Here is a 15,702-nt window from a genome sequence, read left to right on the forward strand (position 1 = left end):
TCATTCTAGCATCGGGCTGTCACCTTTCGAGGGATTATACGGTAAATATTGTTGTACTCCTCTTTGTTGGTCAGAAGTTGGTGAGCGGGAATTAGTAGGCCAAGATATTGTGGATGAGACTACCCATAAAGTTCAGATAATTAAAGCTAACCTGAAAGCAGCCCAGGATCGATAGAAAAGTCTAGTTGATAAGCACGCTACTGATAAGGTGTATAATGTGGGAGATTGGGTATTTTTTAAATTATCTCCATGGAAAAGCGTACTGCGGTTTGCTAAGAAGGGTAAGTTGAGTCCTCGCTACATCGGACCTTACTAGATCACCGAGCGAGTCGGTGAAGTTGCTTACAGACTGGAGTTGCCTCCGAAACTGGCAAAAATACATGATGTTTTTATGTTTCTATGCTTCCCCATTATGTTTGTGATATGTCACACGTATTACCTCCTCAACCATTAGAAATTAATCCAGATTTGACTTATAACGAGGAGCTAGTGACGATTTTGGATTGGAAGGATAAAGTTCTAAAGAACAAAACTGTTCGCTTGGTGAAAGTTTTATGGAGAAACCATTCAGTGGAAGAGGCTACTTGGGTAATAGAGGATCGTATGCGAGATCTGTAACCACGTTTATTTTATGGATATTGATATGTTGTATGCTGGTGTAAGAAATTTCAGGGACGAAATTTTTCTTAAGGGTGTGACGACTCGTCCCAAATTAAAATATATTTTATCCTTGAATGTGTGGAAATGGTGAGTATACCCTTGAGTTGTAGTGATGTTGATATACGTTTTTAGTTTTAAATTATTTGTAGCGGGAGTGAGTAAATTATACGCGACGTTACAAGAGCGTGGATGCAAGTTTGGGCCAAGCCGGGTGTGTAGAGAAAATGTTGTGGAGGAATAAGGGAGTTGTGGGTTGTTTTGATTTAAATTCTTAGCCTAAAATCTCATGACCCAATCAGGGCCCTACTCCTTCTATTTCTTCCCAATCCTGTGAGACACACACACCTACACACGTGCTTCTTCTTCCTTAACTCTCTCTCTTTTTCTCGAACTCTGTCTTTCCGTACAACCCTAGCTTGTAGCTCTCAAAACCCTTCAAAACCTCATAGATTGAGTGTAAGGATAACACTATTGTGCTTCCCTCGACCTCACAAGTCAAGCCGTACCCTTGGTATGAAGGGCAGATTGGTAGAACTCGAGATAACCAAGCTCCGACAAGGGGTGTAATTTTCTCCGACGTGATCGTCGAGATTTACTTGCTATTGAGACTTAGAAAGGTATTGTTACAACTCCTTTAGTGTTTTAGACTACTTTGGTTAAGTTGGATGTCGAAATATGCTTGGTAGTGGGTTGCAGCTTTAGTTGGAATTTCAAGGGATTTTCTGACAATTTATCGTTGGATTTAGGACCCCAAATAGGTAAGATCGTGTTCTTCTAGTTCAAGGCTTCAATTTGATATAAAATTCGTGAGATTTGGTGTTGAACTGACGGAGATATTGAGATTCAAAGTTTTTCCAAAAACTGACGAGTGCAGCATCGACCAGCGAAGTATTCTTGCAACCCACTGGAAAAGACAAAGCATATTCCGTCAACTTTGACGAAATATTCTTAACAGTGTCAGGTATATTTATCAGAATATCCTATTATTTAACGGAGTATTCCTTAACGGCGTTAGGGTTACTGTCAGCTTGCCAGGCACATGCCTGCATGACACGCCCCGATCCTAATATTCCCCAAATACTAGGATAGGCACGCGTTGGCCGATACCCGAGGGTGACGAAAGCCATTTATTGAGTGCAAATGCTGAAAACAAGGGGTAGATAAGGCTTATAAATATAAAAGAATAATGAATATACGACTAAGTAAAACACTAAAAGAAATAATATAAAATTGAATGAATTAAAAAAATGGGTCCTACGACGAGAGGACTCGAAGATGCTGATGTGAAAGTCCTTTGACGCCGGGATTGTACGCCTCAATTCTAAGTCTTGAAAGGGGCGCAAAACGAACATGAGTGGACCAAGTTGATATATATATAATAATAGAACAGTTATCAACGTACTAACCCCCAGGTTTTATGAAAACACACATATCATGATAAATATAGGTTTTCCAAAACCTAGCATGTCGTGCAACGTCCCAAATCTTGTATATATACTAATCACTAGTGAATGTTCAATAACCCCCAGGCCTTATGCTGGCTCCCCGTCTCTAACCAGATAGTTAAAGGAAAATAAACTCCAGGCCCCATGCTGGCTCCCATCCTTGTGCTAATAGCCAAAGGAAACACACTCCAGGCCCTATGCCAACACCAAACCATCGCTCGGGATGGACCAGAATCTATCCCTACATCCCAAAGCGGAATAAGGACCACTAGGTAAGTACAATACATATATTGAAAAGCAACTTCATAGGATAAAGTCATCCATCATCTATACTATAAAGAGGTGTTCTATACATGTTCTAAATATCATATCGTCATCCATCAGATATTTTATAAGAACACAGGTTATAGGAAAAATAGTAATAATTCAAACTAGCCTTAGTAAGCATGTTATCTCATAAAACATAGTCATCAAATCATGCTTTTCATGCATGCATTTCTACTATCAAAACATGCATTTTTAGAAGGGCACTCACAGTACTTAGCTGCCAAAGAGCCACACAACTGGCAAAGACGGAAATGCCATAATTAATTGCCCCTAAGCACATAAAGGGTACATTTAGTCAAACTCTACTAAAAAGATTGAATTTCGGAAAAGGGACATCGGAAACAGGTTCAGGACATCGAAATTAGCCTAAGAAGGGTCCCACACGAAAACCCAAAAAGTCAACGGTCAAAGTCAACTCTGACAATTGACTGGGTTAACGGTCAGACCGGGTCAAAGTCAACGGATCCAGGTCAAGGGTATTGGGTTAGACCGGGTTGGGTCAAAGGGTTTGGACTTAGGTTTGGGTTTTGATGGGTTTAGGTTTTAAAAGGGATTGGGCTTGGGTCATAAAGGCCCAAGGTTTTGGTTTAAAAGGGACTTGGGTTTTGATGGGTTTGGAACCTGGGCTGGGCCTACGGCTTAGGTTCAGCCCTAAAGGCTTGGCCCAAGGGCTTGGGTAAAATGGCTGGGTAACCTGGCCCAAAGGCCTAGGTTGAGGGTAGTTTTCAGGCCACCATTTGGTCGATTTCTGGGCAAACTTCAAATGCCCATAACTTCTTCATTACTCAACCAAATCAAGTTATCCGAAAATGAAAGTCATAGTTCTCGAAGAAAGGAAAAGAATGGTACCTTGCATGATGGCTAACTCACGGTGGTTTGGCCAGAAAACACCTCGAAAGCCTCGGAGGTTGCTGGAAACTTGGTAAGATTCAAATGGATATAACTTCTTCAATACTTAATGAAATTAAGTGAAACAAAAAGTTGTAGTACTCCGCAAGACAAAGAGATTGATACCTTGCATGTCGGCCAACTTGTCGTGGTTTGGCCGAAAATTGGCTCGAAAGCTGTCAGACTCACTAGTAAAACTGGGAAAACACCCTTCGAGCTGTTCCTCACTACAAACCTTCACCAAAGCACCTAAAATGAGTCCTAACTAGAGTTTGATTGATCTAAGAGAAAGATTAGAGAGAGAGTCCCGAAACTTACCAAGGTCGAGGGTTCATCGTTGTGGTTCCCTAAGATTATGGGTTGGAAGACTGGTATCTGTTCCTTCCTCCGCTGAGATGGTGACTAGGTGTAACCATGTAAGTATGTATGTGTAGGTATGTGTGTATGTGTTGTTTTCAAAGGGGAGGGGGACAACGCAAAGAAGGGAGAGAGAGTTGTAGAGAGAGTTTTGGGGGAGAGAAAAGAGAGAAAAGTAAGGGAGAGAGATGAGTCCACGGGGAAAGGGGAAACCAAGGACATAAAACAGGGGTGGGCCCCTTGGGCACACCATTTAAGACCCAAAAACCATTTTTAAAAGGAAAATATCCCCCAAGCTTAGTGAAAATACAAAAATACCCTTTTTCTTCCGTAAATCCCAGGATGGGTTGTTACACTGCGCGTGGCCGCATGGGACGTCGGAAATTTTTTCTAAAAATATGGGGATGCTAGTGGTGTTGAGTAGGCCACGATGGTATATTCAAATACCTCAATTGAGCAACGTATGAGAAATTATTACAAGGTTTTGGTTATGTACTTAAAATTGACCTTAAAATAGTGGTTTCACATATAAGTGAGACGTTTCCAAAGGACACGCACAGCAAGGCGAGACTTGGGGATTACAACCCAGCTACATACCAGTGAGTGGGCTTTTGGTTTACTATATATAGGTATATATGCTTTACGTTTTCCCATAAATAGTTTTAAATGGTCTTTACATTTAAAATGTCATGTCATAATTGCTTTATATTTTAGCATATGAATTTAGTATAGCTTTGCATGATGTTGCATGATGCTGGGGACGCTCAGGTAAGCTTCAGGTGAGTATATATTGATGGTAGCGACGATAATGAGTATGATTATGATGAGTTGCATTAGTGATTAATATCCTGCATCTTGGTGTTAATGCTCCACCCGAGGCCAGGGCCTAGCCTTCATGTGATCATTCACCTTCCGCACCACACGCTCACCTTGGATCCAAGGTAGATGCCAGCCTGTCGTACAAACCACGTTAGGTGGTTCCAACTCGTAGGTGACTTACGATACTTCATACAGCCTTCACGTGATCGTAGCACTTAAGCGTATTCATTTACACCTAGCCTATCGTACAGACCACATTTGGTGGTTTCGACTCATATGCAAGACTTGATTGATGAGTTATAGACTCAGCCGTACAAGTCACGTTAGGTGACTCCGGCTGACATGTTATTTTATATTGAGTTATTCCACCTGGCTTACTTATTCATGGTTGAGATGATTGACATGGCATATATCTGATTCTTGTTACTTTTGAGCAGGGTTATTATATACGTATATGGTACTATTTTCTGGGAAATTATACAAGTTTTACGGTGAGGGGTGATTATATTTGAAAATATAAATGGTTTTGAAAAGTTTTTTTTTTCTGCCCACTCACATTTTTTGTTTTGCGCCCCTCCAGGTTCTAGATAGAAGTTCGTGTTGGTGGCTCACGAGGACTTCACGGCGGTTCTGACAGACATCCACCAATGTAGGGTTTCTTTTATGATATGTATAATTAGGAATTAGACTTCTAGATTGCATTCTGATACCTACGCTCTGGTTGTGTGTATGTACCTACACTCTAAGCATTTCCACTCGCACTGATATGCTAGTCTAGTGTCAATTAGCTAGTTGGTTTTTATTTACCTGTATTATCACTTCCGTACTGCGCAGTTGGCTACGTCACCCCCATGTGACAGCCATCATGCCTCGATTTAGGTCTGGGTGTGTCACAATACATGTAGCTACAAATGCCATGCAACCATGCCAACCTTCTCTGTCGTGTAAACTGATAATCTTGTAGCTTCCACACCACTTTTCACTTGAGCAAGTCATTATCTTGATCTTTCCTGCTATGTTCGAGCCGTTGATGTTACCAAGGTATTTCCTAAGACAAGCTATCACTTTCGAGATATCCCGGGACTTGTTGCGAACTCGTACCAAGGGAGATAAGAGGACATTCTCAAAGCTTAAGTCCAACTCGACCTAAAAGTCCTCTAACAAACAAAATCTTAACTCTTTCAACCAAGATTTTGTAGGATGGTGCGGGGAGAACATACAATAGATGTACATTTTCCGCATTCGTGTATAAATCTAAATACATTGTCACTAAACAGCCAAATACATGCACTATAGCATAAAACTGCACATGTACCGAATTGTACAAGTATGTATTTCAGGGCTAAACTACTGATTTCCATTGTATACATCGCAAATCGTATATCCTTGACCTTCACAATATGAACATTTTGCTCCCTCCTCCACCCAATCCAAGAACTTTTATCATTCAACCCAATGATTACTGTGTAAAATCATCTCACATGTTCTTCGATGTTTGGTTCGCCTGTTCCGTCACATTCTACACATGTAAACACTGCCACTTATTAAATGCCATTGTTGTTTAATTTTCTTTTAGAAAGTGAACGAAGATACACACGCGTATGAAGTAGGGTTGGATTGAGTGCAGTGAACTTGAATCGTGACAAAGTCAAAAGACAGGCAGGAAGTACCTGTACATAATATGTCGCCATCCCCTCGACATGTAAGGCACCCTGCTGAGGTACCTGCCATCTTGCCGTCACCACTTTTTTTTCTTGTTGGTTATAAGTCTAGTAGAATCTTCTCAGCGATTCTCTCTTAAGAGGAAAACTTGACGGCGGGATACCTCTACTTCTTACTGCCTTCTTCTTTCACTACTATTTGTTGGATCTCTGATATGTCAGTTGCAAAAGTAACTGTAGCTCCATTTGCATCTTCCTAAATAGCACAACCAACTCAACCATTAGAAGCATCATTACAATGTTTCAAGTTGCTAGCTAAAGCTCAACCACAAAACTTCGTTTCCAATTTAGCGGAATAGTTAGAGATTTATGTCAGTTTTGCAACTAAGTATGAGTGCTTGTTTTTCAAAAAGTACGATTGTTTATTTGGTATATGAAGGCACAATTTGCTTTAAGTTGAACAATCAGACGAGTTTTTGGTTCCTAACGATGCAAACTGTTATTTTTCACTGAAGTGAGGCATGCAAGTAAATGACTTATCAAACCATTATGTTAGTTCGAAGCATGATTCCGATGGATATATTGATACTGAAACTTAAAACATCAGTTGTTTCCTTTTAGTAAAGGTTGATGCAGTACATCCCGTAACTAATGTATGAATGCTGCTAGCCTAGAACCTTATGTTCCCAACATACCTTTGGTGTAGTCGCCCTTTTGTCATCTGCACCCTCAATTTGTTGATCTGCATACACAAGAAGTTATGCAACCACTATTCTGTCTTGAGGAACGTCTAAGGAGGCCTGTTGAACAAGTTATTACAAGTTCAGTAACCCACATAAAACTTTCCACTGCCATTGTTTTATTTAACCTTATTGTTCTGAAATTTCTCTCTTTACAAATGATGCGCAGTCACATACAACGAATCTGAAACTTACTTGCCAAGTCTTGACATCATGTTCTGTCCTGCTTGAGAAGCTGGAAAACTCCATGTCTTCCTCACCCGAATAAAACCCCAATTTTAGCAATGCTTCATGTCATCAACAATTCAAACAATCGAATATTGGAACATGTCTAAATGCAGAATAAGAAAGAGAAACCCAATTGCAAAATTTTTACACCTTTCTAGTTTCTACTATGAAAGAGTTAATGCATTTAGTTAATTGTAAGCTCAGGAATCGTAGAAACCAAAAAAATAAAACTCTCATTTCAAAAGTAAGATGCATTGCTTGAACCTCTTCACCTTCCAATCCTTTCTGCAAAGCACTTCTGCACCTTGTCATTTTCCTCTTAGTAATCACCTCCTCCTGAATCTCCTAAATTTCTTGATGATCCAATTCCACGGTTTTGGGACTCAACCCTGTATCCGCTATCAAATCCTTCTCCTTGAGCATCTGAAACAAACCGGTGACGCTGGCAATGGTGTCAAACTCCGACACCATAGAAGCCCCTCCTCTTAGTACTCTCAGGCGTTCGAGAGCCTGGATTTTGAGCTTAAGCTCAGCAATCTCATAGAGGAGTGTGTTGTGATCGCACAACCAACGTTGTTCCTCCTGGAGCCACTTTTGCTCCTCACAGAGCCATCATAGCTCTTTGCAGAGCCACTGGGCTTTTTGCTGTCGTTGTGAGAATAATTTGAAGAGAAGCAAATGATGTTGAGGGGTTTTAAGGATTTGAGAGAGAGAGAGAGAGAGAGAGAGTGGGGAGAAAGAGTAGTAGTGGTGGCACTTGGGGAGAAGAGGGGGAAGATGAGGTGAAGAAAGAGAGTGAGGGAGGAAGCTGCAGACATCTAAGAGAAATTACAAACAAAAATTGAAATAAAGAAGAAAAAAAAAAGAAGATATGAGCGGGTGAAGAGTGAAAGCAATGATATATTTGAGTGGATATCAATCAAGTGCTCTCCCAATTGTCACCATTTGGCAATTGCCATTGTAACCGTCCAACGGTCTTTTTTCCTCACGACTTTAGCTAGTTTTTTCGGGTCTATTTTTTGCTCACCATCCTTAAGTAGTGTATTAGAACCAAATTCAAGCACTGCTGCAGATGGAGGAAGTGAGCAAGTCCGACTACCTGTAAGTAAGCAAACAATCGAAGTCAGAGCAACAGTAGGTACCAGCCAAAGGCTCTCTAACGGTCAAGTTAGTAAGCAATATTGAGATTCGAGCAATGGGTAAGAGAATAATGAATGCATTATGGAAGTGTTACTAGAGATTTGCCCAAGATGAGGGTATTTATACTAGTCGGGACATAGGCCCTTTATGATTTGGAATTCGTATTAACTGAGAGAATCCAAGAGGAAATCTAGGGTTAGATATTGTTTCCTCATATGAGTGTGATTACTTGTGGCACACGTCAATTCCTAAATTTTAGGAATCTCCAAGAATATTGGAGACCTTTTTGATCCCTAATTGGATTAGGTTTTCATGTGTTGCAGAACAAGAATGGTTACTCTTAGCGAAATCGGTGGACTTCACCTACCTTTCCAGAGTATAGCAAGATTTGGTGGCATTACTAGTCCATTTGAGCAGCTCAACCTGATTTGGAGTTGTTGAGTCCATGACTGGACTTCAGAGATACGCATATTCTGATCTGCCTTATTCCGGCCCTGGAAAATCATGGTTCCACAATTGTCCTTAACTATACATCTGATAGAGCGTTCTACTTGATGATGGATATTTTTTACGACCCATGCCTAATTTTTTCTATTTTATTCTCCAAAGGTGGGAAATGACAAAAATGTCCCTTAGGCTAAGTGGAATCTTATTTGTAGCTCAATTTGTATTTTGTTTCCTTTCCTGTTGTATATTTGTAGAACTCGTCGATCGATACGAACGCGTGAACACAAGTGGATCCAAATTTGAAGCTAGAATGAAGATTTTACAAAATATCGAATGTCAAGGGCAATTTGGTAATTTTACAAAACATGGAATGTTAAGGGCAATTTGGTCTCAACAGCATTGAGAAGAGTGCGTATGGAGTCGCAAAGGGTGATGTCGTCAATGATGAGAAGATAGAAGAGTGTGAATGGTTTGGAGACTCTCGACTCTGGGAGAGAGGATGGGGTCCCGATGGACTAGGGTAGGGAGAATTAACGGTTGAAATTCCATTCATTACATTTAGAAACAGGTCGGTCCAACGTCACTTTATTCTAAATATTAGGACTCAGCCCACCCCTAAATATCAACGCCGTGTCTTGCCCCAATTATCCTCGAAAAAAATTGGACCTGTTCCGTACCCGCCCTAAACCTTGTCTACCCATCCTAACCTACGGTTCCTCTACCCGTTTGCCCACCCCCAATTTTAATGGAATAAGATAGAAAATCGAAGTCTTGACCCCATCTTGCAAATTACAAAAACTTGAAGGGGGTAAAATAGTATGCCGATGAAGTGTGGGTCGAGGCGCCCCCATTACCCGCCACTGAGATTTCTGTAACATCATCCCCCTCCCTGTCCGACTCTCAGATTTTATGCGAAATGGAAGACGATAAAACCCTAATCAAACAATACGATATGGAAGACGAGAAAACCCTGATCAAACAACAGCAGGAACAGCAAGAGGAGCTCGAAGACGAGGAATTCCGAAAAGAGTTTGAATGCTGCATTTGCCTGTCAGTTTCTGAATCTATTTATTCAATTTCTTCAATTCTTGCAATTTCATAATTTGTTTGTTTGTTTCACTGATTAGGTGTTTAATTTACAATCAGTTCGCTTGAAATTTCATTTATTTGTTTAATTTTTATAATTAGCTGCTGGCAAGTTTTGTTTGATGATTTAGCACTTTATGAATATTTTAGTGTATGAAGAATTATAGGCAGCTTCATCACATGTATTTTTTAAAACTGAGTAGAATAAAAGCATGATTCTGCTGTCGGTTAGTCTGATCGAGTGAGCTTAAATTGGCTATACTGGTTGCTTAATTTATAGTTGAATTAACTTTTTATTCTGCGGTTTTTCGTGATAAATCCCTAAAGGCGATTTCTTTTACTTTGCAGGGATCTTCTTTACAAGCCAGTTGTATTAGGTGATGAATCATGCCATTGAACAACATTTTGAAATATATGTTTCATTCCCTTTTCGATGACTTTATGATGTTTGCAGGTTGTGGCCACATTTCATGCTTCTGGTGTGTCTTTAACACCATGAATGCTTTTCATGAGTCCTATTGTCCCATTTGTCGGGACCCATTCAATCATTTTCCGAGTATCTGTCAGTTGATGCATTTCTTGCTCCAGAAGTTGTATCCTGGAGTGTACGAAAGAAGAGGAAAACAAGTGGAAGGTGTGCTTTACCGAATCTCTTGAACATTTACCGTCTTGAATCTCTTACCATTTTGTATGATTTACTATGCTCACTACTTTCTATCTCTACTTATAGACTCACTTTGCCTTTGAAATTGTCTTCATAAAAAGTAGTTTTTTTATGAGCACGAATCCTTTAGAGTCTACATTGGTTCCGCAGAGTGTTAAGTAATATGTAAGGGCTGCTTGTGATACCAGTAAAATGATGGAGAATATAAGTGAATTTTTAGGTCTTGGTTCACTATGTGGGCATCACACTGAAGTTCCCTTCAAAGGAACAAGTCCAAAAAACTTCTGATAGTAGTTGTATTCATTCATCAGCATTCTCCATTGAATTCAAGGGAAGAATTTATAAAATTAATAGGCGTAGTCCTGCTAGACAAGGGAATTTAATAAAGTAAATGAGAAACTAATGACAGAAATCTGCTCCACAGTCTAATCCAACCACAATGATAGGACTGAATAATGTAGCTTCTTCTTCCATCAATTTTGATGGTGTTCTGTTATCCTTTCAGGAGTATAAGTGATCATAAAAAGGAAACCTATTAGTTTTGCACCAAAGCTCTCAAAAATCCATGATTGCAACAAATGGTTTTTACCTCTATGCCTTGGAGAGTGGCAGCATGGCATGGGATTGACTGGGTTTTGGCATGGGATTGACTGGGTTTTCTGGAATATGGTACTTTGCAAGTGCAAAGTGGCCTTTCGTTAAACTCAAAATTGTGCATTTTTACTCCTTTTAGACTGCTGTAACGTATAATATGTGTATATCTTCGTAAGTAATCTCTGGAAACTGATATGGTTGTATCCAGATCCGTTGTATCCAATAAGACAAGACATCTCTATATTTTGTAGGAGTGGATAAAGGGTCACATAACCTTCAACAAATTATAGTATTTATAAATAAAATTCATATTAGAAGTGCAATAATGGTTTGGAAACCTTCAAACAATGGTTAGGCTATTTTAATGCGAATTGCTGGTGGATAGTAGATTTGGAAGTGTTACATTGTCTTTTCTGTATCATTTGGTTCTTCTGTTTGGGGTTGACACTTAAAGAATGATGTTCTTTATATTGATGGGTGTCCATATTATTTTGACATTCTGAATAATCATACTTTGTGCTGAAGCTTTAGTTGATTTGTATGGCAGTTGCAATCTCACAGAGTATGTGTTAAATAATTTATTGTATTTCTTCCTTGGCTCTACCAGAAGAAGAAAAGGAAGTTGGTTTCTTCTCGCCTCAATTTGATAATTCACTATCCGGGTCACATCGTATTGAGGAGTCAAATATTCTGGGCAATGTTCACTCAAAGAACTCTGAAAGTTGTTCTTCTGGGGTAGGACAATCTTCCTGACTTGTAAATTCTCCAGGAATAATGTTAGATTATGAAGTTAATATTTCAAGCCCTGCAACAGAATGAAGCTACTGGAAATGCAGCAATCCAAGAAGGCTGTTCACGTGATTGCAATCTTGGAAATGGAACTCACCAGAGAGTTTCTGTTTCTGATCTACTGTGTGCTGCATGCAAGAACCTGCTCTTTCAACCTGTTGTTCTCAATTGTGGTCATGGTAACCATATCATTTAACTGTATGTTGTAGTCAGAGTTATGTGCATGTGAATATATACTAATTTAGACTTTCTTTTGTGCAGTATATTGTGAGTCCTGTATCAACATTCCAGCTGATGGAATTTCTAAGTGTCAGATTTGTCAAAGCATGCATCCGAAGGGATTCCCTAGTGTTTGCAAAATTTTAGAGCACTTCTTGGAGGAGCAATATCCTGAAATTTATTTGCAGCGACAAGTATCATCACTAAAACGTGTGACAGTCTTAAGAATTTCTATTATTTTGATGCTTCTTTATTTTCCAATAGCATTATTATTATCTAGAATAGGAGCATTGATTATGTCTCGGAAATTGGTATTGTAACAAAACCGGACTGTTCTAAGCTATAACTGGAAACTAAATAAATAGTCAAATATCTTATTTAATAATCAGAGTTACAGATCGTTCTTGTTTTCCATTTTCTCCTAAAACCAAATTTCTGATGGTAAAATATTACTTGAAATTTTTAAAATTTTTGTTTATATCAGACATCTTATTTTAGTCTTATCTATAAATGGTATAAAACAGAGAGAAACATCATGTTGGAAGATCGTTCAGATTCAGGGTTTGAATTCAATATTTTAATGTTGCACTCAACTATGTCGATGATATAATTAGTCATAGACTCATACTGCAGTTATATTGATTTAGTACTACCGATGTTTCCAGTACTCTTTCCTTTTTCTTCTTAATTGCTTTTCCTGCATTTCTTATTTCCGTCTTGTTTCTGGCGCTCATATGAGATTACATTGATTTTACGTTCAGTGCATGTTCGTCAACGTGCTGACCAGTCATCTTCGACACTTTCTGATGATTACTTATCTTGCTGGGCTGGGCAGAAAGTTCATTACGGAGTTGGTTGTGATTGCTGTGGGGTAACGTCCTTTGTCCTTCTTTAATTCATATCAACTTTACATTTAGGAATAAGGGCCAGGGGCTTGCTTCATTTGTTGTTAACTTGATCTTAAAAGTCAATTGATCAAACTTAAATTTGTAGGTCCCAAGAGATTTTTCTAGCAATTACCCAATACTGTAGGAGATGGCTGTGGGGGATATCACCTGTTCGGAGGATATCATGTATTATGGTTCATTTTTGTGAAAAAAAAATAAAAAAACCACTTTTCTGTTAGGAATTGACTCGTCAATGGTTGTCCTATTTTATTTGGGATTGTATTAGGAAAGCTAAAGGTGCACATCTTCTTGTCCTACAAGGATTAAGAAAGAATTAAGTTTTCTTGTACAATTAGATTCGGAATCCTAGAAGCAGAAACGCTATAGGAATTTAAGTGGACTTCCTATTCCAAATAGAATGGGAGTCCTAATCAGTAAATAGGTGTGTAACCCGCACCCTATACTCATAAATAGGGTGCAGCAAGGGGCAAAGAAAACAAGACCAAGAGAAAGAGAGGGAAAGCACTGTTTACTCTCTATTAATTAAAGAAGCTGTCATTTCTCTATCCAGATAACCACAACTGGACATAGGCAAAAAGTTCTGCCGAACCAGATTAAATCTTGTGTGTTTGTAGTTATTCTCTATTCTCTGAGTTTAGTCTATTTCCGGATACATTAAAGAACAAGATCTAGAGTGGAGTTGAAAATTATAACATTTTCCCCTGCACTGCAAAATCCTATAAAGTTTTTCTTTTCCAAATTGTCACCAATATCAAATGATAAATTGATATTTCTGGTATAAGAGTGTTCATGATATGATGCAAGTTAAAGAGAGAAGACTTAACTGGACATTTTTGAGAAGCCGGCTGACCAGTGGAAAATTTGGAATGAATTTTTTGATAATCAAATAAATAATATGCTATGGATACTTTTTTCTTGTTTTGATTTCATGTATATAATCACTCAACTAGTTTGACCTGTGTCTACACTTCTACCACGTCTGTACTCCTTTCTGTAAGCAAATGGGGTGAACTTTTAAGCATTCAAATGATCAGAGTATGGGACACAGTTGGAAACAATTGATGTGTTGATAAAGTGTTGAGAAAAGAATAATTTAATAATAAAATAACTGGGAGTTCCCCGCAAATCATAGTAAGAAGTGCTGTTTATTTCTTGTCTTTTGACTTGTAAGGCACTATGCTCTTCTTTGCAGGTATCTCCAATTATTGGGGAGAGGTACAAATGCAAAGACTGCGTGGAGAAAATAGGTTTTGACTTATGTGGAGCATGCTACAATGAGCCTTCTAATATCCCTGGCCGATTCAATCAGCAACATAAACCAGAACACAAGCTTGAGCTTGTACCTCCAGGGAGACTACCTGTGATTCTCTATCAATTAGATGACGACAGGGCCGTGTTTCAGGAAGACCTAGAAACCGTCACTGCTGCTCCCATTCCAGAAGATCCAGAAAATGGCCCTAGCAATGTGCAAAATGGTTCTCCTGCTTTTGTATTCTCAGCTGATAGCTCTGTAGATCTGGATGATGATTCAGATGGCAGTGCTTTACCAGACTTAATGCAAGAATGAGAAGGTACCAACAAGCCTAAAGTCTAACCAAAACAGCAAATCATGTGTCCATTTTTTTATGTTTGACTTGTTGAATGAGAATTCCCTGTTTCGAAATTGTTTCTGCATGTTTATAATGTATGTTTACAGCCAAATTCAGCACAGAAACGCTGTTATAGTTTGATAGAAAAATATTTTCTTTGCTTTTTGTAAAAATGCAACTCCCATCTTCTTGAAGGCTGCTTTGGTTTTTGCTACCGTAATTGCTAAGGTGCTTTCTGGTAAGTCACCCTGATTTTGAAGTTTTAGTAATTCCTCCCTCCCTTGCTGCTATGTAGTATACAGTAGGATCTTGGGTTTAACTGTTTCTGCCAGAAACTAGTTTCAGATAAATTCTCGTCGTCCTTTTTAAGTTACTTTGATAGTACCACTTTCTTAAGAGTCTATTTGATAACCATTTTGAATTTTGTTTTGGGGTGGTTGATGTCAACTTTTCAAAATCATTAATTTGTTATTTTACTCTCCCTGTTAAATTTTTCATTCATGTCTTGCACATGATTTGGTTTCACAGTTATTTCGGACTTTTTAATATTATAAAAAGCAAACGAGGATATATATGTGAGTTGGGTTGAGTGAGATTTCAAGGAGCATGTGACTGCTCACGTGTGGGTTATACAATCGGTAACCCTAATTATGCAAGAAGATTGATGGGATTCGTGGGTAGGATTATTGGCTGTTGAGGAATTAAACAGCTTTTTTGATAAATCCTTTCCGTAGAAAGGAAGTTTTATTACAAAAGTTAATTACAAGACGAAGCCCACAAAAAAATATTAACAAGACAAAAAGGGGCCATCCAAATTTTGATATAGAGCTCCAGAACGTTCCAGATTGCTCCCACTACCGTAATAGTTCTTCCCGATCACCCAAAACCGATTTCCCAAATCGATGCCACAACTCCCACCAAGCAGCATCGTAGAGATGAAATGAAGTCACACCCCGTCTCCCTGCCACGAATGCTGCACCGGTCTCAGCCAAAAATTGAAAGAAGCCCGTTAGATTACAATGGACAACACCGCCAACAAAGGTAGATAGAGAGAAGGAGGTCGTGTTGTAAACACCCGACCCGGCATAACCGGAACTCTACCCACCTTCTCGAAAGAGCGCATCAAAATGCGTTGAAAGCC

At 39.0% G+C, this 15,702-nt stretch overlaps 1 protein-coding gene and 1 pseudogene across 1 annotated transcript; one reads left to right on the forward strand and one right to left on the reverse strand.

Annotated features, from left to right (window-relative positions):
* Positions 1 to 5,843: 5,843 nt before the first annotated feature.
* Positions 5,844 to 8,771, reverse strand: LOC148691537 (protein disulfide isomerase pTAC5, chloroplastic-like; annotated as a pseudogene).
* Positions 8,772 to 9,494: 723 nt separating this feature from the next.
* LOC137737757 (E3 ubiquitin-protein ligase PRT1) lies at positions 9,495 to 14,775 on the forward strand. Its single transcript, XM_068477311.2, has 8 exons — positions 9,495 to 9,762; positions 10,147 to 10,175; positions 10,253 to 10,432; positions 11,664 to 11,791; positions 11,871 to 12,024; positions 12,107 to 12,274; positions 12,826 to 12,935; positions 14,165 to 14,775. The coding sequence occupies exons 1-8, from the start codon at positions 9,629 to 9,631 to the stop codon at positions 14,537 to 14,539; spliced, it is 1,278 nt and encodes a 425-aa protein (XP_068333412.2). The 5' UTR covers positions 9,495 to 9,628; the 3' UTR covers positions 14,540 to 14,775.
* The last annotated feature ends 927 nt before the right edge of the window (positions 14,776 to 15,702 follow it).

Source organism: Pyrus communis, chromosome 13, assembly GCF_041283825.1.
Source record: "Pyrus communis isolate YQ-2024b chromosome 13, ASM4128382v1, whole genome shotgun sequence".
Taxonomy (NCBI): domain Eukaryota; kingdom Viridiplantae; phylum Streptophyta; class Magnoliopsida; order Rosales; family Rosaceae; genus Pyrus; species Pyrus communis.

Excerpts from the sequence above, each read along its gene's own strand:
- LOC137737757 (XM_068477311.2), top strand. The coding sequence starts at position 9,629 with ATGGAAGACGATAAAACCCTAATCAAACAATACGATATGGAAGACGAG. Across the intron at positions 11,792-11,870 it reads CTGAAAGTTGTTCTTCTGGG|AATGAAGCTACTGGAAATGC; the intron begins GTAGGACAATCT and ends GCCCTGCAACAG. Across the intron at positions 12,936-14,164 it reads TTGGTTGTGATTGCTGTGGG|GTATCTCCAATTATTGGGGA; the intron begins GTAACGTCCTTT and ends TCTTCTTTGCAG.